Source organism: Coregonus lavaretus (genome assembly GCF_964263955.1).
Source record: "Coregonus lavaretus genome assembly, chromosome: 12".
Taxonomy (NCBI): Eukaryota; Metazoa; Chordata; class Actinopteri; order Salmoniformes; family Salmonidae; genus Coregonus; species Coregonus lavaretus.
Genome location: NC_139999.1, coordinates 58,761,219 through 58,786,566, shown reverse-complemented (window position 1 = coordinate 58,786,566; position 25,348 = coordinate 58,761,219). Strand labels below are relative to the sequence as shown.

General features: G+C 43.0%; 1 protein-coding gene across 1 annotated transcript in view; it reads right to left on the bottom strand.

Moving 5' to 3' along the window:
* Nucleotides 1-25,348, bottom strand: part of matn4 (matrilin 4) — a gene marked incomplete at both ends in the record, with an annotated part of 46,360 nt that extends 21,012 nt beyond the window's left edge. The window contains 7 exons of the mRNA XM_084172431.1: nt 11,445-11,567; nt 11,672-11,794; nt 21,137-21,259; nt 22,028-22,150; nt 24,217-24,607; nt 24,856-25,031; nt 25,276-25,348. Coding sequence (XP_084028557.1) covers nt 11,445-11,567; nt 11,672-11,794; nt 21,137-21,259; nt 22,028-22,150; nt 24,217-24,607; nt 24,856-25,031; nt 25,276-25,348 — 1,132 coding nt within the window. The remainder of the gene's footprint in view (nt 1-11,444; nt 11,568-11,671; nt 11,795-21,136; nt 21,260-22,027; nt 22,151-24,216; nt 24,608-24,855; nt 25,032-25,275) is intronic.

Below are 25,348 nucleotides of genomic sequence, written 5' to 3'. Positions count from 1 at the left end.
GCAAACATATTTATTCTCACTGAAGGCAACACGAACAAAACAACGAACGATACGTGACAGTACACGGTTACCATAAACAGACTCGAAACAAAAACCCACAAACACGAATGAAAACCCGACTGTTTAAATATGGCTCCCAATCAGAGACAACCAGCTGACACTCGTTGCCTCTGATTGGGAGTCACTCAGACCAACATAGAAATAAGTAACCTAGACCCACAACAAAAACATAGAAACTAACACCCTGGCTCAACATACGAGAGTCCCCCGAGCCAGGGCGTGACAGTACCCCCCCCTAAAGGCGCGGACTCCGACCGCGCCAACGAAACACAACAGGGGAGGGACCGGGTGCGCACTCCGCCTAGGCGGCGGATCCGGCTCCGGGCATGATCCCCACTCGCTCTCTAACCCCCCAAAGTACCCCTGGTCCGGTCTGGTCCTGCTGACCGGAGCTGGACTGCACACTGGTGGAGCGGATTGCTCTAGCTCCGGCGTAACGCATCTGACCGGCGCCGGACCAGGCACCAGTGGAACAGGCACGTGCCGTGCCGGACCGACGACGCACACCACTGGCTTGGTGTGGGGAACAGGCACGGGCCGTGCTGAACTGACGACGCACACCACTGGCTTGGTGTGGGGAGCAGGAGCGGGCCGGACTGGGCTGACGAAACGCACCACAGACTTGGTGCTGGGAGCAGGAATGGGCCGGACTGGGCTGGCGACGCGCACCACAGACCTGGTGCGGAGAGCAGGAACGGGCAGAGCCGGGCTGACGAGACGCACCACAGGCTTGGTGCGGGGAGCAGGAATGGGCCGGACTGGGCTGGCGACGCGCACCACAGACCTGGTGCGGGGAGCAGGAACGGGCAGAGCCGGGCTGACGAGACGCACCACAGACTTGATGCGGGGAGCAGGAATGGGCCGGACTGGGCTGGCGACGCGCACCACAGACCTGGTGCGGAGAGCAGGAACGGGCAGAGCCGGGCTGACGAGACGCACCACAGACTTGGTGCGGGGAGCAGGAACAGACCGGACCGTACTAGGGACACACACCACTGGCCCTACACCGGGATCTGGAACGGGCCGGACCGGACTGGTAACACACCCCAGTACCTCTCGCCGTGCCTCTACACCTTCCATCCCCTCTTCTACCAGTGGCCCCCGTAACCTGGCGGCCTCCTCTGCAACCCCGCTGGACCGCTCCATAGCGGCCTCCTGCTGCCCCGACGTCGTGAGCCCCCCCCTAAAAAATTTCTGGGGGTCTCTCCTCCCCGTGGGCCAGGCCTCCATCGTTCTCGCCCACCTCTCGCTCCTCTGTCTCCAACCCTCGTCACTCAGCTCCTCAATGGGCTTGACCCAGTCGAAGCTGCCACGGAGATCTTCCAGCGATTTCCCTGGCGATGGCTCCTCGACTCGCTGCTTGGTCCAGTAAAGGTGGGTTTTTCTGTCAAGATCGTCTAACAGAGTGGACCAATGCGCAGCGTTGAATGCAAACATATTTATTCTCACTGAAGGCAACACGAACAAAACAACGAACGATACGTGACAGTACACGTTTACCATAAACAGACTCGAAACAAAAACCCACAAACACGAATGAAAACCCGACTGTTTAAATATGGCTCCCAATCAGAGACAACCAGCTGACACTCGTTGCCTCTGATTGGGAGTCACTCAGACCAACATAGAAATAAGTAACCTAGACCCACAACAAAAACATAGAAACTAACACCCTGGCTCAACATACGAGAGTCCCCCGAGCCAGGGCGTGACATCCCCACTCTGGCATATCATTGACTATGTCATTGTCTGAGGCAAGGATTGTCGTGATATGAACATCACAAGTCCAGATGACTCTTGGACAGGACAGACCATTTCTTGATCTACTCCACTATGTCCATTAGACTGATGCAAAAAAGAATGGTGCAAACTAGGGCTAAGACAGCCAATACTCAACATAGTCTGGGTGATAACAGGAAACTGCAATACCACAAGACTGTTTTTGGTAAGCTGTTAAGGCAAAAGAGAGACTCACGCCAGAGCGAAGGTGGATGTCCAACCCTGGGTGAAGGGACTCGAAAAAATGGTGGACAGGTAAGGCACTGGAATTGCAGTAGCTGGTAGACTCTGGCGATACCCAAGGCTTCTTCGATGCCACCAAGGCAGTATACAGACCCAGTTCCCGTGGCCTAAACCTGTTTCGCTCCAAAGATGGACAAAAGCTGCTGAAGGATGATGAATCAATCACATCCCATTGGAGAGAACACTTAGAAGAACTCTTCAAACCGAAGTACAACCGTTGAGATGGAGATCCTCGACCAAACCCCTCAGCAAATCATAAAGGAAGACCTAGGAAAACCACTTAGCAAGTAGGAGGTACAAAATGCCATCAAGAAGGTAAGAAATAGCAAGGCCACATACCTGAGCCTAAGTGCTCTTTCTTACACCGCATACATGCCCTGCTTCTGAAGATCTGGCACAAGGAGAGAATTCCCACAGAACTCAAATTGTTACCATATTTAAAAAGGGGGACAAGAACATTTGTGGGAACTACATAGGCATGCATATTCCTACTGTCCACCACTGGGAAAATACTTAAATCACGTACTGGCCAACCAACTCCTACCCCTCCCAGAATCACAATGAGGCTTTCGCCTATCCAGAGGCACAACGGACATGATTTTCACAACACCATAACTGCAAGAGAAAAAGCAAACACTTTACATGACCTTTATAGACCTTACAAAATGATTTGACTATGAACTGTCATGCCCTTTGGCTGATTCTGTAAAATATCAGCTAACCTGACAAGCTCACCAGGGTACTGTGACTGCTGCAGGACATGTCGGCAACACTGATCATTTACAGTGGTGCTAAAATGGAACCCTTGAAGATGGAAACTGGGATGAAACAGGGCTGCATCATTGCCCCACCCTTTTTGCAATCTTCATTGCTGCCATCCTTCCAAATTGGAATGGGTCCAGTGTGCCTGGCATGCTGGCCTTGATGTGAGCCATGACCAGCCTCTCGAAGCACTTCATGATGGCCAGGGTGAGTGCGGCAGGGCGATAGACATTTGGGCATGTCACCTTGTTTTTCTTGGACACTGGGACGAGGGTGGTCTCCTTGAAGCAGGTGGGGACTACAGCCTGGGACAGGGACAGGTTGAAAATGTCAGAGGACGCCTGCCAGCTGGTCACCACACACTCCATCTGGCCGGCGGCTTTGCGAGTATTCACTCTTTTGAGAGTTTTCCTCACCTCAGTCTCGGAGACATTTAATCATGTTAACCCCCGCAAGGCTGCCAGAACTAAATGACTATAGCCCCGTAGCACTCACTTCTGTCATCATGAACTGCTTTGAGAGACTAGTCAAGGATCGTATCACCTCTACCTTACCTGTCACCCTAGACCCACTTCAATTTGCTTACTGCCCCAATAGATCCACAGACGATGCAATCGCCATCACACTGCACACTGCCCTATCCCATCTGGACAAGAGGAATACCTATGTAAGAATGCTGTTCATTGACTATAGCTCAGCATTCAACACCATAGTACCCTCCAAGCTCATCATTAAGCTAGAGGCTCTGGGTCTGAATCCCGCCCTATGCAACTGGGTCCTGGACTTCCTGACGGGCCAACCCCAGGTGGTGAAGGTAGGAAATAACACCTCCACTTCGCTGGGTGCGTGCTCAGCCCCCTCCTGTACTCCCTGTTCACCCATGACTGCGTGGCCAAGCACAGCTCCAAGTCAATCATCAAGTTTGCAGACGACACAACAGTAGTAGGCTTGATTACCAACAATGAGACAGCATACAGGGAGGAGGTGAGAGCCCTGGGAGTGTGGTGCCAGGAAAAGAACCTCTCACTCAACGTCAACAAAACAAAGGAGATGATTGTGGACTTCAGGAAACAGCAGAGGGTGCACCCCCCTATCCACATCGACGGGACCGCAGTGGAGAAGGTGGAAAGCTTCAAGTTCCTTGGCGTACACATCACTGACAAACTGAAATGGTCCATCCACACAGACAGTGTGGTGAAGAAGGCGCAACAGAGCCTCTTCAACCTCAGGAGGCTAAAGAAATTTGGCTTGGCAACTAAAACCCACACAAACTTTTACAGATGCACAATTGAGAACATCCTGTCGGGCTGTATCACCACCTGGTACGGCAACTCCACGGTCCGCAACCGCAGGGCTCTCCAGAGGGTGGTGCGGTCTGCCGAACACATTACCAGGGGCAAACTACCCGCCCTCCAGGACACCCTATAGCACCTGATGTCACAGGAAGGCCAAAAAGGACATCAACCATCCGAGCCACTGCCTGTTCACCCCGCAATCATCCAGAAGGCGAGGTCAGTACAGGTGCATCAAAGCTGGGACCGAGAGACTGAGAAAAAGGCTTCTATCTCAAGGCCATCAGACTGTTAAATAGCCATCACTAGCAGATTAGAGGCTGCTGTTGCCTATATAAATCATTGGCGACATTAAGAAATGAAACACTAGTCACTTTAATAATGTTTACATATCTTGCATTACTCATCTCATATGTGTATACACTGTTTTCTATCATATTCTACTGTATCTTAGTCCATGCCGCTCTGTCATTGCTTGTCCATATATGTATATTTGTTAATTCCATTCCTTACCTATATTTGTGTTTATTGGGTATATGTTGTGAAATTGTTAGATATTATTTGTTAGATATTACTGCACTGTCGGAGCTAGAAGCACAAGCATTTCGCTATACCCGTAATAACATCTGCTAAACACGTGTATGTGACAAATAAAATTTGATTTGATTTGAGAGCGAAACACCTGGTCATCCAGAACAGCTAGAGTCTTCCTGAATGGCTCTGCATTGTCTGCCTCGAATCGAGCATAGAATGTGGTAAGCTTGTCTGGGAGCGAGGCTTTGTCTTTGTAGTCTGTATTAGTCTGTAGTCCTTCCCACATGCATTTGAGTTGTCGAACATCAATTCAAGTTTGAGTCTGTATTGTCTTTTTGCATCCCTAATGAATTTGCAGAGCTTGTACCTGCTTGCCGTGTACGCGTCGTGCGCCACCGAGTCATCGGGGTTCATTCTGCTTACGTTGAAAGCTGCACTTCATTCAGGGATTTTGGTTGGGGTTGTTATTGTGGGTTCAACATCATCAACACATTTCCTAATGAAGCCTGTGACTGACGATGTATATTCCTCAATGTTAATGGATGAGTCCTGGGTGGATGAATCATTGAACATATTCCAATCAGTATTCTCAAAACAATCCTGCAGCATTGAGTCTACCTCCTCTGTCCAGCACCTCACTATTCTCTGTGTTGGTGGCTCTCTCTTGAGTTGCTGCTTGTAGGTGGGAAGTAGGGACAGAGAGACGTTATCTGATTGGACGAAATGGGGGTGGGGGATGGTTTTTTACATGTCACGGATGTTTGTATATACATGATCCAGCAATAAAGACTGCTTCCGGGTAAGAGGATTTTTGTTGGCTAATGATCTTGTACAGTTTGCCTTGGTGTTTGCTTGTGGAGGTATGTACACAGCTGTGATAATAACCCGTGAATTCCCTCTGCACATAGTGGGGTCGGTATTTTAGCATCAGGAACTCCAGGTTGGGAGAATGGGAGCTCGAGGTGTTTTCAACTTCGGTTCACCAGGAATTGTTGATGAAGAAACATACCCCTCCCCCTACTCTTAGCAGAAGCCTCCGTTCGATCCATAAGGAAAAGGGAAAAGCCGTCTGGTTGAATAGCAGAGTCAAGTGTATCGTCTGTAAGCCATGTCTCTGTAAAAACACAGCATTCCGTCATGTCCTTCTGTGATTGAAGCCTTGCTCTGAGTTCAAAGTGTATTTCACAGCGATTGGACATTAGCCATCAGGATACTAGGAAGAGGAGGCTGTGTAGCCCATCCTTTCAGCCTAGCTTGGAGACCCCTTTCCTTCCTCTTCTTAGTCACTGGTGTTGCCTTCGGTCATCTTGTTCAGCAGCAACAGGTAAGCCCGCTGCGTGGAGAACAAAGGAGCAAATGTAGCATTCCAGATCTGGGAGGCTGAGAAATAAGTGTGTAGCTTTCGATTCATGATCCAGAAGTGTTTGTCAGCCGTAGGAAATTATTGCATGAAAATTCAGAGAAAACAAAGTAATAATTAACGCAAAAATAGCCATAAAAAAGCAAAGATGAGCAGGAACCAGGAAGACGCCGGCCCTCTTCAGAGCCGCCATCTGTCTCCATTTTATGTACATGACAAAGCAATCCCTGCCCACTTGGAAGAAGACATATAGGGCATTCTGGATGCCTTTGAAAAGACGTACACACTCCTGGGTCTGGCCCTGAACATAAAAAGACACGTCATCCACCAAGCCCCCACCAGACAAGACAACACCGGCCATAACAATTTACACCACCGGTCAAACATTTTGGAACACCTACTCATTCAATGGTTTTTCTTTATTTTTACTATTTTCTACATTGCCAAGAGTGTGCAAAGCTGTCATCAAGGCAAAGGGTGGCTATTTGAACAATCTCAAATATAGAATATATTTTGATTTGTTTAACACTTTATTGGTTACTGCATGATTCCATATGTGTTATTTCATAGTTGTGATGTCTTCACTATTATTCTACAATGTGGAAAATAGTAAAAATAAATAAGTGTATGTTGGATTCTTAAGGCAATTTTCAATGGGCAAAAGGTTAAATCTAGTGATTTAGGTCAAATATCCAGAAATTCACAACAGAAACTTAGTGGATTATCAAACATAAACACTTAGACTATGCAATGGATGCATTAATAGTTACTTTTCTTGAAGTTCTATTTAAGGCATGCAGATATACAGAAAGGACGAAAATGCAGATTTTTCGGCTACAGTTGTGGTCTGTAGCACCACCAAGTACCCTTCTCAGATGATATAGAGCCTCTTAGAAAACTGTGGGAGAACCCACTGAACCAGGATACATTTTCCTCATAAGAATCTGACTTTCTGGGCCAGAAATATTGAAACTGTAATTGTTTTATTTAATCTTTATTTTGACAGGGATTCAATGCTGGTACAAAGGTCCCCCAACAACCATTTGAAATGCCCTAGAGGCACCCATTCCTTCAATTTTAAAGTGTATTGTCGATCATTCCACACGTAAGGTGGAAAAGCCCACTTTGAATCTTAGTTTCTTAACAAGCTCAGTCTTTTGTTTTTTAAATGATAAATCATTGCCAATCCAAATACCAAGGTATTTGTATGCAGAGACTCGTTCGATTATAGAACCATCCGATGAGTAAAGATGTAATCCATCTGAGACAATCTTACGAGAACTTGAAAACAACATGTATTTAGTTTTGCCCGTATTAAGTACAAGTTTTATATCAACAAGGGCTTCCTGCACAACTGCAAAATTGGACCGTAACCTTATCACAGCCAGGTCAGCAGTCGGGGTGAATTGCGTACATAATAGTATCATCTGCATATAGATTACATTTAAACAATTTAACAGATTGACCAATAGCATTTATATAAATAGTGAAAAGAACAGGTCCTAGTATCGACCCCTGCGGAACACCTTATGTTCTTCAAGAAATGTGGACTTAACCCCATCAATCACGATGGCCTGAGTTTTGTCACTAAGATAGTCATGCAATCATGACAGGCGTCAGTGCTCAGGCCTATTGAGGACAACTTCTTCAATAAAATAGCATGATCAACAGTATCAAAAGCTTTTGCCAGGTCCACAAACACATTTTATTTTAGTGTCTAAAGCATTGACAAGATCATTAAAGTGGTTACTTTAATAGTGCTCTGCCCAGGCCTAAACCCTGATTGATTTACATTCTAAATATATTTCTCAGATAAAAAAGAGCAAAGTTGTACATTTACCAAGGATTTAAGAATCTTAGCAAATGACATTTCTAAGGGGTAAAATGTACAAGCAGCCAAAAAGGATAGCCACAGATTCTGAACTAATTTACTGAACATATTACTGAACGTATAAACAGACTATTTAATCATACATACATACTTAGAGTATGGACTAAACATATTTATAGTTAATTTTGTCATAATTATTGTGCTATAAGTTATGCATATACACAGAAAACATGGTCAAACATGGACATTAGCTAACAAAAACCCTTCTCCCCTCTAATTACTGATAGTGTAGATCCCCTCTAACTACTCAGAAAGACACTACTGAACAATAAGCACTTTATCTTGTGAGGATTTGACATTCTGGTCCAGAGATATTGGAACTAAGGGGACAAGTGTAAATGCAGTCAGATTTTTTTTTAGGTAGATGAAGAAGGATTAAAGAATGATTTTTAAGTCTTGAGACAATTGAGACATGGATTGTGTATGTGTGCCATTCAGAGGGTGAATGGGCAAGACACAATATTGAAATGCCTTTGGGGTGTGGTAGTAGGTGCCAGCCGCACCAGTTTGTCTCAAGAACTGCAACGCTGCTGGGTTTTTCATGCTCAACAGTTTCCTGTGTATATCAAGAATGTTCCACCACCTAAAGGACATCCAGCCAACTTGACACCACTGTGGGAAGCATTGGAGTTAACATGGGCCAGCATCCCTGAGGAACGCTTTCGACACCTTGTATAAAATGATGAGAGTTTATTGAAGATGATTAATGTTCCTTATGACACATACATACACATACTTGAATAGAGTTGAATAAAATATCCCAGAAATGTTCCATAAGCACAAAAAGCTTACTTCTCTAAAATGTTGTGCACAAATTTGTTTACATCCCTGTTAGTGAGCATTTCTCCTTTGCCAAGATAATCCATCCACCTGACAGGTGTGGCATATCAAGAAGCTGATTAAACAGCATGATCATTACACAGGTGGACCTTGTGCTGGGTACAATAAAAGGCCACTCTAAAATGTTCAGTTTTGTCACAGAACACAATGCCACAGATGTCTCAAGTTTTGAGGGAGCTTGCAATTGGCATGCTGACTAAAGGAATGTCCACCAGAGCTGTTGCCAGATAATTGAATGTTCATTTCGCTACCATAAGCCGCCTCCAAAGTCGCTTTAGAGAATTTGGCAGTACGTCCAACCGGCCTCACAACCACAGACCACGTAACCACGCCAGCACAGGATCCCCACATCCAGCTTCTTCACATGCGGGATGGTCTGAGACCAGCCACCCAGACAGCTGATGAAACTGTAGGTTTGAACAACTGAAGAATTTCTGCACAAACTGTCAGAAATCGTCTCAGGGATGCTCATTTGTGTGCTTGTCATCCTCACCAGGGTCTTGACCTTACTGCTGTTTGGCGTCGTAACCGACTTCAGTGAGCAAATGCTCACCTTCGATGGCCACTGGCACGCTAGAGAAGTGTGCTCTTCACAGATTAATTCCTGTTTCAACTGTACCGTGCAGATGGCAGACAGCGTCGTGTGGGCGAGTGGTTTGCTGATGTCAACGTTGTGAACAGAGTGCCCCATGGTGGCGGTGGAGTTATGGTATGGGCAGGCATAAGCGATGGACAATGAACACAATTGCATTTTATCTATGTCAATTTGAATGCACAGAGATACCGTGACGAGATCCTGAGGCCCATTGTCGTGCCATTCATCCGCCGCCATCACCTCACATTTCAGCATGATAATGCACAGCACCATGTCGCAAGGATCTGCACACAATTCCTGGAAGCTGAAAATGTCCCAGTTCTTCCATGGCCTGCATACTCACCAGAAATGTCACCCATTGAGCATGTTTGGGATGCTCTGGATCTACTTGTACGGCAGCATGTTCCAGTTCCCACCAATATCCAGCAACTTTGCACAGCCATTGAAGAGCAGTGGGACAACCTTCCACAGGCCACAATCAACAGCCTGATCAACTCTATGCGAAGGAGATGTGTCGCGCTTCATGAGGCAAATGATGGTCACACCAGATACTGACTGTTTTTTTTATTCACGGCCCTACCTTTTTTTTAAAGGTATCTGTCACCAATAGATGCATATCTGTATTCCCAGTCACGTGGAATTGTTTCTTGTTGCGTTTATAGTTTTGTTCAGTGTAAATACATTAAACATAAAAATTGCGATGTGGTGATCCATTTAGTTAATTTCAGGTTTATATTTTATTGTGTGCGTATTAAAAAGAACAATGAGAAAAGTATTGTGTTTGTAGCAAATTCCCAAATTCTAAATTAAGTATGGTAACTGGACTGGACTGATACTGTAACTAAGGAATGTATAGTCTGTACTGTCGCTCACATAAACTAAAAGTTTGATTCCATTAATTTCACAGTATGATTGCAATAGAATATATATTTGGGTGAAGTGCTTTAATTATGACAAACATTAGAGGTAGCTCTGCACAAATGACGTCCAGGCATTAGAAAGTCTGAGTATTTGTATGTCATGAACCACAAATCTTCAATAAATTGTCATGATGGACGTTGCCATTTTCCAAGTATGCATATTCAAGTATACATTAGGATGTTAGTCATATATTTAGAGAATATGGCCTACCATTACCTAAAAAATGTCAACTTTGACTGCATTTATACTGGCCCCCTTAGTTCCAATATCTCTGCCCCAGAATGTCAGATCCTCACAAGGTAAAGTGCTTATTGTTCAGAAGTTTCTTTCTGAGTAGGATCTACACTATCTGAGAAATGTATTTGTATTCACTAATGCCCAAGTTTGACCAAAATGAAATATGCTTTTACTGTGTATATGCATGACTTAAAGCATAATAATTATGACAAAAATAACTATAAATATGTTTATTCCATAGTCTATATATGTATGTATGTATGATTAAATAGTCTGTTTATTTGTATATGTTCAGTATGTGTTGTCAGAATCTGTGACTGTCCTATTTGGCTGATTGTACATTTTACCCCTTAAAAATGACTTTACAGTTTCAATAACCCTGGCCCAAAAAGTCAGATTCTTACGAGGTAAAGTTATCCTGGTTCAGTGGGATCTCCCACAGTTTTCTAAGAGGCTCCCATCTCCCACAGTTTTCTAAGAGGCTCCCATCTGAGAAGGGCCCTTGGTGGTGCTACAGACCACAACTGTAGCTGAAAACATCTGTATACAGTATTTGCATGTCTTAAAGCATAATAACTGTATGAAAAGTAACTATTGAATCCATTCCATAGTCTAAGTGTTTATGTTTGATAATCCACTCAGTTTTTGTTGATAATTTCAGGATATTTCACCTAATTCAATGACTATTTCCATTATGCCCATTTTCACCAGATTTTACCTTTTAACTAGGGGTGGTCCGAGGTCCGATCTACCATAAGAATTTGTTATTGATTGATTTAAAGAACCGTGGGAAAGTGAAGAGGCGGACAGCAGAAAGCAGAGTGGCAAAGACCGGAAAGTTGCTTCGGAGTCGGGAGGGCCAACCACCATGCCAGACTCCGGCACGTCTACACTTATTCTATTGTTTGCTTTAATGATGGCCTCACTAACCTGCGCAGGTCTTCTTGTCGTCGTTGAGGGTGAAGCCGGCATTGCAGTTGCAGGTGAAGGCGCCTGGGGAGGCGATACAGATCTGCTCACAGTCATGCTTCCCCTCAGCACAAAGGTCTATCACTGTATCATCAAAAAACAGAGACACTCATTACTGCTTGAAGGGAAGGTTGTTGTTTCATGTCCAGGCTTCTTCTATTGTTTGCCTTAATGATGGCCTCACTAACTTGTGCAGGTCTTCTTGTCGTCGTTGAGGGTGAAGCCGGCATTGCAGTTGCAGGTGAAGGCGCCTGGGGAGGCGATACAGATCTGCTCACAGTCATGCTTCCCCTCAGCACAAAGGTCTATCACTGTATCATCAAAAAACAGAGACACTCATTACTGCTTGAAGGGAAGGTTGTTGTTTCATGTCCAGGCTTCTTCTATTGTTTGCCTTAATGATGGCCTCACTAACTTGTGCAGGTCTTGTTGTCGTCATTGAGGGTGAAGCCAGCGTTGCAATCGCAGGTGAAGGCGCCTGGGGAGGCGATACAGAGCTGCTCACAGTCATGCTTCCCCTCAGCACACAGGTCTATCACTGTGTGATTGAAGAAAAAACAGAGGCATTGATTACTGCTTGAAGGCAAGGCTGTGGATTCATGTCCAGGTTAGACTTCAATAAGACACACACATATAATGCATAATCCTGCAGTCAATATAAGCATTATATGACATTTTCATAATGTCTTAGTATCATCCCATAATGATCCTGAGTCACCAGGAATCGCCACCTTGCCGTGGTGGAGATTCTTGTGAGTTCCTGAGATCACAAGCGATGCCGTCTGGAGCTTAAGCTCCTGGTAGGATCACCCATGGCGGTAAGTTCAATGGGGAGGTTACAGACAAAACGCGATCCAACAAAGACCTTAACTGCGGAGCAGGCAGAAGATGATGGTCACAATGGCGAGAGGTCCCCAATTGTCATGGTCTCCATGCCATTGGAGTTGCTAGTAGGATCACCTCTTTACAGTCTGAAACAAAATCTATGCATGGAACGTGCAAACCCTGATGGAGAGCGCAACCACTGATCAACCTGAGAGACTAACTGTGATCATTCCAAAAGACCTGAGAAGATATTGGATTGACAGTGCTGCACTCTCCGAAACTTGTAGATGAAGGACAACTGAAGGAGGAGAAAAAACAGCTGATTAACCCAGAATTCATGGGGTTCGGCTTTGTACTCAACCATTGGAGAGGCACAATTGAAAATCAAGGTATCGAGGCAATACCAACTCAAATGGAAATCTTCTCCTTACCAAATGACCTCATCATCAGCAACATACTCTTCGGTCAGAAATACCCTGGAAAAGCTGCTGAAGGATGATTTATATTGGGAGAACCACATGTCAAGCAATCTAATCCTGGTGGAAGGAACACTTTGAAGCACTCCTCAACTGAAGTACAATCACTGAGATGGAGGTCATTGACCAAATTCTTCAGCAACCCATAAAGGAAGACATGGGACAACAACACAGCTAGCAGAAGGTACAAGATGCCATCAGGAAGATGAGAAATAACAAGGCCGCTGGTCCTGATGGGATTTCTCTAGTTTTGCATATCTTTGATACTGAGTGTTATCAGATCTTCAACCAAAACCTAATATTAGATAATGGGAACCTGAGTTTACAAATAACAAAAAAATTGATACTTATTTTATTTATTTAATTAACAATGTTATGCAACACCCAATTCCCCTGTGTGAAAAAGTAATTCCCCCTTACACTCAATAACAGGTTGTACCACCTTTAGCTGAAATGACTGCAACAAAGGCTTCCTATACTTGTTGATCAGTCTCTCACATCGCTGTGGAGGAATTTTGGCCCACTCTTGCAAGCAGAACTGCTTTAACTCAGCAACATTTGTGAGGTTTTCAAGCATGAACTGCTCGTTTGAAGTCCTGCCACAACATCTCAATTGGGATTAGGTCTGGACTTTGACTAGGCCATTCCAAAAATTAAAATGTGTTGCTTTTTAACCATTTTCACGTAGACTTGATTGTGTGTTTTGGATCATTGTGTTACTGCATGACCCAGCTGCGCTTCAGCTTCAGCTCACAGACAGATGGCCTGACATTCTCCTGTAGAATTCTCTGATACAGAACAGAATTCATGGTACCTTCTATTAAGGCAAGTCATCCAGGTCCTGAGGCAGCAAATCATCACACTACCACCACCATCCTTGACCGGTGGTATAAGGTTTTTACTGTGGAATACAGTGTTTGGTTTTACCCTGACATAATGGGACCCATTTCGTCCAAAGACCTGACTCAAGTTTGCCTGGAAGCACCTGGATGATCATCAAGACTCTTGGAAGAATGTTCTATGGACAGATGAGTCAAAAGTATAACTTTTTGGATGACATGGTGGTAGTGTGATGGTTTGGGGATGCTTTGCTGCCTCAGGACCTGGATGACTTGCCTTAATAGAAGGAACCATGAATTCTGTTCTGTGAGGACAATCAGAATGTGTACAAGATCAAGACACAGGACCCATGTTAGCGACAGGTTTAAACGGGGCTTACTGTATGTCAATGTCCAAGCCAAGGATTGTTGTGATGTGACAATGATGAGCAATGACGAGTACAGACAACTGTTGTACAGACCCTCACCTCATCCAGACTTAACAACAATATTCTGGGTGACTATCCAAAGATGGACAACGATAGTCTGGGTGACTATCCTTCGCACCAAAGATGGACAAAAGCTGCTGAAGGATGATGAACCAATCAAATTCTGGTGGGGAGAGCACTTCGAAGAAATCTTCAACTGAAAGGGATAGTTCACCCAAATTACAAAATGACATTGGTTTCTTTACCCTCTAATAGTCTATGGACAAGATGGGACAGCAATCCATGCTTTGGTTTAGTTTCCTTCGCATTGTTTCCTCATGCTAACATTTAATAATTTGTGGCACAAATCCTATTCAAGTCATGTTAGAATTTTTCACGCATAATGTTCAAATCATCTATAACTGACTTTGTTGAAGTTCACAATCAATTGTAGATACTTTATAATTATAAAAAATATATATAATATCGGTCCCATGACTTGAATGGGTTTATGAAATGCTGGCCTTACAATCTGCAGGGACCCAAGCGATAGGCTTTTGTCGCCTTGCGCAAATGACAGTATAGTGCCAAACCTACCGAGTTGATTAATGATGTCAAGAATGTTTTAATTATATGCCCAGACTTTGCACTGTATCTTTTAGAATTTGTATTGTGTTAAATATTAGCTGCTATTGGTAGCCACCACCCGCATACAGTGCATTCGAAAGCATTCAGACTTATTCCACATTTTGTTACGTTACAGGCACAGCCTTATTATAAAATGGATTCAATTGTTTGGTTTTTTTCCATCATCAATCTACACACAATACCCAATAAAGACAAAGCAAAAACTGTTTTTTATAAATTTTAGCAAATGTATAAAAAATAAAAAACGGAAAAGGCATATTTACATAAGTACTCAGACCCTTTACTCAGTACTTTGTTGAAGCACCTTTGGCAGCGATTACAGCCTCGAGTCTTCTTGGGTATGACGATACAAGCTTGGCACACCTATATTTGGGGAGTTTCTCCATTCTTCTCTGCAGATCCTTTCAAGCTCTGTCAGGTTGGATGGGGAGCGTCGCTGCACAGCTATTTTTTGGCCTCTCCAGAGATGTTAGATCGGGTTCAATTCCGGGCTCTGGCTGGGCCACACAAGGACATTCAGAGACTTTTCCTGAAGCTACTCCTGTGATGTCTTGGCTGTGTGCTTAGGGCAGTTGTCCTGTTGGAATGTAAACCTTCGCCCCAGTCTGAGGTCCTGAGCACTCTGGAGCAGGTTTTCATCAAGGATCTCTATGTACTTTGCTCTGTTCGTCTTTCTATCTATCCTGACTAGTCTCCCAGTCCCTGCCGCTGAAAAACATCCCCACAGCAAGATGTTCCCACCACAATGTTTCATCGTAGAGGTGGAGTGCTGAAGAGACGGTTGTCCTTCTGGAAGGTCCTCCCATCTCCACAGAGGAACTCTGGAGCTCTGTCAGAGTGACCATCAGATTCTTGGTCACCTCCCTGACCAAGGCCCTTCTCCCCCGATTGCTCAGTTTGGCCGGGCGGCCAACTCTAGGATGAGTCTTGGTGTTTCCAAACTTCTTCCATTTAAGAATGATGGAGGCCACTGTGTTCTTGTGTTCTTGGGGACCTTCAATGCTACAGAAATGTTTTGGTACCCTTCCCCAGATATGTGTCTTGACACAATCCTGTCTCGGAGCTCTACGGACAATTCCTTCCACCACATGGCTTGGTTTTTGCTCTGACATGCACTGTCAACTGTGGGACCTTATATAGACAGGTGTGTGCCAATCAATAGAATTTACCACACTCCAATCAAGTTGTAGAAACATCTCAAGGATGATGTGGAAAAAGTCAAGGGGTCTGAATACTTTCCAAATGCACTGTACATTTCACTTTAGTTTCTTAACATTTTGCATCATTCCATTCCATTCCATTGTTAGTTTACCTTTCTTTCCTCTGTCACGTTCGTTCGTGTGGTAGTTCTTGAGTATCGCTAGCAATAGTGAATCATATTAGGCTAATGTATTATAAGTTGTTCAATAATTTGGGACATGTAGCCTATTTGAATCATTATTGAACGCAGACCATACGTAGCAGTTTAAACCTGGAGCACGGTTCACAACGACTGGATCGTTATCACAGTTCCATGATTAGTGAGAATTATTAGGGTAGATTTATAGGACTACTGTTCAACCCCTGTTGTACACTTTTCTCACTTTCAAATATTTCATGGATTGAATATGGCAACTTTCAGGATGAATCAAACCACTGTATTTTTGATTCACCAATAAGGCTCTCCAAACAGTTTTCTACAAGATCAGAGTATTTTTAAATCTACCAATTGGTGCTGAAAAGGAGACGAATATGCGTGTATTTAGCCTACATGTTTAGCCTACATGGCTTTCTGTCATTGTTCACTAATATTCTGAACCGTTCTCTCCATATATTCTAGTGAGTCTGTCGAGAAAATTCAAATTAAAGGTACACCAAATTTAAAAGGATGGCTTTAGTTAATGTGCTGAAACCCCTATTGAATGAAAACTCCACAAGAAAATCTGTTGGCCAGCAAGTGGGAGGGTTTTCAGTGGTTGAATTAAATGTATTCAGCACGCGTAAGGGAACTACACCTGCAAAGCCCGTTATGCACCAGCATAAGGTAAGTCTGAATACCAACTACTGAGAAGTGTGTAGGAAAGACGTGTGTAGGAAAGTCGTAAATGTCTATGTCTGAATCGGGCCCCATGTGTCCTTGGGTATCTTGAAAGGCGCAAATAAAAAGTATTATTATTATTATTATCATCATCACAACCTCTGTCTTTGGATCATCTTGAACGTAATGTGGATTTGAGGATCAGCTGAGAAGCATATCATCTCAAAATCTTCCGCCAGTCTATCTAGTGTACTTTCTATTGTATTACCAGTCTAATAGCCTAGGTGTGTTTGGCAAGTACAGTATTTGTAGACAAAACAAAACAAATCTCCAAGAGCAGTACAAAAGTATTGCTATGGTAAATATGTATTACCAGGAGATAATTGCATACATTTGTGTGTGTGCTTATGCGTGCGTGCATTTAATAGACCAATGGGAGCAGATGTACTGTATGATGAAGTAATAAATGAATGGATAAAGGCTTTGATATTATGTTTGGCGGTATAATCATCTATGGATGTGGTCTGGGAAAAATATTAGGTTCACTTCAGGGGACCTATCTTTCAAAGACTGGTTATGTTGATCTGAACATTCTTGAGATTTTCTTGAGTATTACTAGGCAAGTGATCATATCAAGTTGAGTAAAGTGGATTTTAGTGAGTTGCATAACTCAATGAAAGTGAATTGTATAACAAAGGTTTGGCTGGTTAGATTTTTAGTATGTTTGTTTTTAAGTAGAGAGGCGGTCATAAAGGTCATGACGCTTATTAAGCTAGTGTTGGTTCAGAACATAAAACAGTAAGATGTATGGACTGCATGTAACAGTACACACATATATTGGTCACCACTTTCTATGAACATCCAAATTACAGTTAATTCTTTCCCCATGTAAATTAAAACAGCAGTACACCCAAATGGCTATGTGTAGAGTCAACATTTTTGTCAATGTATCTTACATAGAGACTTTGCTTTGGTATTTGGGTTAAATAGTTGTTTCTGTTAGTTAGTTTCCCCTGAAGCAGACCTTTGACATTATAAAGGTTAAATCATCTTACAGTGTGTTTAACTTACTCTGGCAGGTCTTTCCATCCTCCTGGAGTGTGTATCCCTCATTACAGTGGCAGAAATAGCCATTGAGGACACTCACACACTCATGCTGACAGCTGTGATTCCCAAATGAACAGTAGTCGATCACTGAAGGAGAAAAGAATGCAAGCAAATGATATGCAAAAGCAGCAATGATTAATTATGCTTATAGAAATTGTAAAGTTATAATGCATAGTATTAAATAGTAATTCAATAATGATCTTTATAGTATAATGAATAATGTTTCTGAGTGGAAGTATACTTACAGTGGATTTACTGTTTTTAAAACTATTTCCTCACCCAGGTTTTCTCCATGGCATAATAAATCACAGTGATGGGTGAGTGATCTAGCATTTGTGAAAATTCTTAAAGCACTATGATACACTGTCCAGAGTATGTAATAATCCTCTTAGATGTAAAGGGACCTTCATGGTTCTGGTACTGGTTCCGATCGACGTTTTCGCTTATAAATCGATCTGTGGACACCTTAGATCGAAATGGCTTGCATTGAGCAATAGCCCCGGTTCCCACGGACACAGTAGTGCCTGTGTGATGTAGGATGTGAAATCTGAAACCACTTGAAGCTGGGCTGTCCCTCCTACCATTTCATTCACTCTTCTGACTGTCCATCAACTCCTGGCTGAACCCTACGTCACAGCCACTGACAAAGCACATGCTTGCAATCCATACATCGCAATGCAGCAGGAGAGAGTGTTTCCATCGCTGTAGCACATTCAGATCAATTTATAGCCATTCATCTAAAATAATGAATAGACTTTATACAAAAAACACTTTGTTTGTCACAGATGGACAAGATTACTATGAGATGAAAGGCAAGTTAATAACGAGTTCAGGAATCCAAGTTAGAGTTATGTGAGACGTTCACAGCGAAGGGGGCAGACGTTTTGATCAAGAGAGACCTTAAGAAAATATTCACATTTTCTCTAACACTAAACATACAAATATTTTACAGTTATAATTAAGGTGAAATCTTATTGTTAGTCATTTTATAGTATATTTAGAAAGCACATGTCATTTCAAGCCTTATTCATACAGTTTTGTTCATATTTTCATATATTAAAAACATATATATTTGTACTGTGTACTTGAGCTTGTGTCCTTGACTTCTGTCATTGTTCCTCCTCGCTGCCTTCCTACCAGTCACCTACCAGCTACGCCTATTGAGTCGTTCCAGTAGATTACATTTTCAATTACATTTCGTTACATTTAACTTGTTTAAGGTAATTGCTGAGACCTGCATATAGACAATATCAGCACAATCCAGCACCGATAAAAAAGTGCTTTGAACAAGAGCCCTTCTGACTGAAATTGAAAATAAGATTTGTTCCTAAAATAAAAACCCAATTTCAACTTCAGTTTCTTGGTCAAGTTATCAATGTGCTGTTTAAAATTCAGCTTTTCATCTAACCAAATCCCAATATACTTACAGGAGGTGACCCTATCAATTTGCTGGACTTTTAGAGTTAAAATCTGCAAGTGACTCCATCTCTCTACTTTCAGAGAAGAGTAAATCATATAATTTATTTAGTTTGCCTTGCATTAAGCATCAGTTTCAATTCGAAAAGTTGCTTTTGAACAGCATCACAAGCCAACTATAAGTCCTGAAAGCAGAGTCAACAGTCTTCCCTATGTCATTTACATACAGTGTAAAAAGGATCTGACCTAAAATTGAGCCCTGGGGAACTCCTTTCGTAAGACTTCGAAACTCAGATTTCATACCCTCCTGTGCTACACATTGTTCTGTCAGAAAGGTAGTTTTGGAACCAATCCAATTCTTCAACACTTAAACCAACCTTTTTTTATCTATACAACAGCAGGGCATGTGTCAACAGTGTCGCAGGCCTTCAATAAGTCAATAAAAAGTGAAACAGTGAGGTTTCTTGTCCTGAGCATCTAGAATATCACCTACAACTTTAGTTACCACAGTAATGGTACTATTCTTGGCCCTAAAACCCGATTGGAATTTAGATAAAACTGAGTTATTGTAAAGAAAGTCTTTCAACTGTCAGTTCACCAGGTTTTCCAAAACATTTTCCAGTGCAGAAAGTTTAGATATGGGACAATAGTTATCCAACTGGGACGGATCTCCACGCTTATGTAAAGAGTTGACGTAGGCTGCGTTCCAGACTTTTGGAATCGTATTACTCACCAATGAAAGATTTAATATATGAGTGAGAGGGAGCAATGCTCTCTGCAGCAATAATATATATATATATATATATATATATATATATTTAAGTGTTAAATTCCAGCCACTTTCTTAATATCAATAGATTTGAGTGCCTTTACAACTTCTGAAAGCTCAATCTCTGTAAAATGAAATGGATGAACCGTAGGCCGGCAGTCGGCAGTTTCATTCACAGCCTCATTCGAGAAGTTAGGATGGAGTTCATTATCAAATAAATGCCAAGCCTTAGCAAAATGCTCATAAAAAATATCAAGCAGTTGATTCTTGTCTGTCAAGTTGATTGAATTTGAGTTCAATTTCAGAGGAAGACCAGAGGAGTTCATGTTAGCATTCATGGACTTAATGGTTTTCCATAATTTCGTCGGGTTATTGAGGTTTACCTGGGTAGATTCGTAATAGAAGTTAGATTTGCATTTCCATATTAACAAGGTACACTTGTTTCTCAGTGCCCTGAAATACAGTTACCCTTTCTGGCTTTGACCCGTTGTCTATTTCGTTTTTTGGATCAAATCAGATAATTCCTCTGTAAACCAGGGATTGTCTCTACCGCTTACCCGGTACTTTTTGAGAGGGGCGTGTTTATCACAGATAGTAGAAAACATGGAATGAAAATAGGAGAATGCCTCCTCTGTCCGGCAAAAACTGCAATCCTATCCCAGTTGCATGCATAAAGTTTGTGCAGGAATGCCTGCTCACAGAACTGCTTAAAATTTTGTTTGACTATGTACCGAGGGGGCACTTCAGGATGTAAGTGTCTCTAATGCAACCAACTGTACAATAATCGCTTAAATCATTAGGAAAAATACCAACGGCCGAGTACTTATGCAGATTGTTATTTAGAATAACATCAATAAGTGTTGACTTAGAGATGTCTTTTGGATTGGGTCTTATGACCGCATTTATCTATTGAGTAAATTTCTTTAAACTTTTTTGGTTACTACATGATTCCATATGTGTTAATTCTTAGTTTTGATGTCTTCACTACTCTACAATGTAGAAAATAGTAAAAATTAAGAAAAACCCTTGAATGAGTAGGTGTGTCCAAACTTTTGACTGGTACTGTACGTCCATCAGGATGGCAGGATTATGTTAATCATGTTGCTTTTAGTGCATTGTATTGTTTGGCCTGACGGTGGCTTCACTAACTTGTGCAGGTCTTCTTGTCGTCGTTGAGGGTGTAGCCAGTGTTGCAGCCGCAGGTGAAGGATCCCGGGGAGGGGAAACAGATCTGCTCACAGTCATGCTTCTCCTCAGCACACAGGTCTATGGCTGTATCATACAAAGAGACAAAAATCACTGTTGCTATTAAGTCAGTAACTGCTGAATCCTAACATGACCTATCCTACATGCTCACAACTTCTCACTAATTTCCCATTGATATATATAAGAACCAGACCCAGTTACAGCTATGCATGCACGTGACCGACATTATATACACTGAGTATACAAAACATTAAGAACACCTGCTCTTTCCATGACAGACTGACCAGGTGAATCCAGGTGAAAGCTATGATCCCTTATTGATGTCACTTGTTAAATCCACTTCAATCAGTGTAGATGAAGGGAAGGAGACAGGTTAAAGAAGGATGTTTAAGCCTTGAGACAATTGAGACATGGATTGTGTATGTGTGCTATTCAGAGTGTGAATGGGCAAGACACAAAATGTAAGTGCCTTTGAACGGGGTATGGTATTAGGTGCCAGGCTCACCGGTTTGTGTCAAGAACTGCAACGCTGCTGGGTTGCTCAACAGTTTCCCGTGTGTATGAATAATGTTCCACCACCCAATGGACATCCAGCCAACTTCACACAACTGTGGGAAGCATTGGAGTCAACATGGGCCAGAATCCCTGTGGAACGCTTTCGACACCTTGTAGAGTCCATGCCCCAAAAAATTGAGGCTGTTCTGAGGGCAAAAGTGTGTGTGTGGGGGTGCAACTCAATATTAGGAAGGTGTTCCTAATGTTTGGTATATTCAGTTCATTAATAATACAAAATTATTAAGTTGGCTCATGTCTAGCCCCATTGACATCCTATACCTTTGCAGGTCTTGCCATCCTCGTTGAGAGTGTACCCTGGCAGACACAGGCAGTGGAAAGAACCAGGGGAGCTCTCACAGAGGTGCTCACAGCCATGGTCAGACTCCAGGCAAAGATCCATCCCTGGAACCCCAGCAGACAAGCAACAATTCAACCTTTAATCACTCTCATAATATTGGCATTAGGAAATATCAAAGATTTCCTCATACTGTTTGAAAGTTCCCAAAACCTAGTGATGCTGTTGTGAGAATTAGATGCTTGATATTGTGCTGTCAAGGATGCAACTAAGAGCGAGAGCTAAAAATCCCACAGAGCTTTATTCTGAGTTGAGTTTATGAGGATAATGGAACATTTTACAAGCTTTGAAAGTCTCAAGTACAAATACAAGTCTTTGTGAACACTGGTGACCTTGACACACTTCAGCAACAGTAAAGTGGGATTTGTAAAGTGGGATGCTATGGTTGGAACAATAAACGTTGATATATAATGGAAACTGAGTGGTGTATTAATAATTGCTTATGTCACACATATTGCTGAACATATACAGTTGAAGTCGGAAGTTTACATACACCTTAGCCAAATACATTTAAACTCAGTTTTTCACAATTCCTGACATTTAATCCTAGTAAAAATTCCCTGTCTTAGGTCAGTTAGGATCACCACTTTATTTTAAGAATGTGAAATGTCAGAATATTAGTAGAGAGAATGATTTATTGCAGCTTTTATTTCTTTCATCACATTCCCAGTGGGTCAGAAGTTTACATACACTCAATTAGTATTTGGTAGCATTGCCTTTAAACTGTTTAACTTGGGTCAAACGTTTCGGATAGCCTTCCACAAGCTTCCCACAATAAGTTTGATGAATTTTGGCCCATTCCTCCTGACAGTGCTCGTGTAACTGAGTCAAGTTTGTAGGCCTCCTTGCTCGCACATGCTTTTTCAGTTCTGCCCACACATTTTCTATAGGGTTGAGGGCTTTGTGATGGCCACGCCAATACCTTGACTTAGTTGTCCTTAAGCCATTTTGCCACAACTTTGGAAGTATGCTTGGGGTCATTGTCCATTTGGAAGACCCATTTGCGACCAAGCTTTAACTTCCTGACTGATGTCTTGAGATGTTGCTTCAATATATCCACCTAATTTTCCTTCCTCATGATGCCATCTATTTTGTGAAGTGCACCAGTCCCTCCTGCAGCAAAGCACCCCCACAGCATGATGCTGCCACCCCCATGCTTCACAGTTGGGATGGTGTTCTTCGGCTTGCAAGTAACCACCTTTTCCTCCAAACATAACGATGGTCATTATGGCCAAACAGTTCTATTTTTGTTTTATCAGACCAGAGGACATTTCTCTAAAAAGTACGATCTTTGTCCCCATGTGCAGTTGCAAACCGTAGTCTGGCTTTTTTATGGCGGTTTTGCAGCAGTGGCTTCTTCCTTGCTGAGCAGCCGTTCAGGTTATGTCGATACAGGATTAGTTTTACTGTGGATATAGATACTTTTGTACCTGTTTCCTCCAGCATCTTCACAAGGTCCTTTGCTGTTGTTCTGGGATTGATTTGCACTTTTCGCACCAAAGTACGTTCATCTCTAGGAGACAGAACGTGTCTCCTTCCTGAGCGGTATGACGGCTGCGTGGTCCCATGGTGTTTATACTTGCGTACTATTGTTTGTACAGATTAATGTGATACCTTCAGGCGTTTGGAAATTGCTCCCAAGGATGAACCAGACTTGTGGAGGTCTTGGCTGATTTCTTTTGATTTTCCAATGATGTCAAGCAAAGAGGCACCGAGTTTGAAGGTAGGCCTTGAAATACATCCACAGGTACACCTCCAATTGAGTCAAAGGATGTCAATTTGCCTATCAGAAGCTTCTAAAGCCATGACATCATTTTCTGGAATTTTCCAAGCAGTTTAAAGGCACAGTCAACTTAGTGTATGTAAACTTCTGACCCACTGGAATTGTGATACAGTGAATTATAAGTGAAATAATCTGTCTGTAAACAATTGTTGGAAAAATTACTTGTGTCATGCACAAAGTAGATGTCCTAACCGACAGTTTGTTAACAAGAAATGTGTGGAATGGTTGAAAAATGAGTTTTAATGACTCCAACCTAAGTGTATGTAAACTTCCGACTTCAACTGTACGTTTGACGATAATTCGATAATATCACTTATCGACCCAACCCACCGCAGAGCTTGTCCTGGAACTGCAGGCCAAACTGGTAGATCAGGTCAAAAGACTCCACCAGGAAGACATGGTCCTCGTAGGGCGGTGACGCCATGGCACGCAGCGAGGTCATATCCGCCCGGGCGACACCCACCGCATAGATCTCGATTCCCTTGTCTCGAGCCTCGGCTGCCACCTCCGCCACGCGGTCCTGGGGCCGCCCGTCCGTTACAATGACGGCCACATTGGGCACCTTGGGTCGGTCGCCCTCGGCTGCCGTGAAGGCATGGTTCATGACGTACTTGATGGCCAGGCCTGTCATGGTGCCCTGCGCCAGGGGGATGATCTCATTGATGCCTTTAACCATGCCCTGCAGCTTGCCGTGGGTCTTGAGAGAGAATTCGTTCTGGACCTAGAGTCATAGAAGCATGCAAAGCATCAGTCATCTCTTCATCTGCAGGGTTTGCATGTCTAGCTATCTCTATTTAGGTACAACTGAGTCTTCACCAGTGGCTTTTAGCCTTTACAAGAACTACAATTGGAAAGGGAAGCCAAGCTAAGAATTTCAAGGCAAGAATGATCCTCCCTTTCCAAGCATAGTTTTTCACTAATGTGTATAAACACAAGGATAAATTGTGAAGTTGATAAGAGGTTGTGGACCTGGCTGGAGTACTGCACCACGCCCACCCGGGTGGCGTTCGCCCCCACGTCCAGAGTGTGGATGATGTCAATCATGAACTTGCGCATGGTCTCGAACTCGTGGGGCCGCACACTTCGAGAGCCGTCAATAATGAACACCAGGTCCACTGGGCCGGACTTGCACTTCTGCTCCGGTCCTGGTTTAGGCGATGTGAGAATGTGTGAAGCCAGAGTGGGAAAACATGAATATCACATTAGCTACGGCATAAGCATACAATTAAACAGTAATTTTGTATTAATTTCATTAACTTCCTTGCAAAGCAAGTTCTCATTTTGATTTAATCTTGGAAGAAGATATAAGATGCAAGAAGCAATTGAATGTGGGCTGAACTGCAATCCATTCATGGTCTTTTTATTACTTCACAGTTGGACTTGGCTAACCTGCTTTAGGCCTAGCCGCGGCCTGGGTGGCCAAAGCTAGCAGGACAGACACACAGACACACAGCTCTCTCAT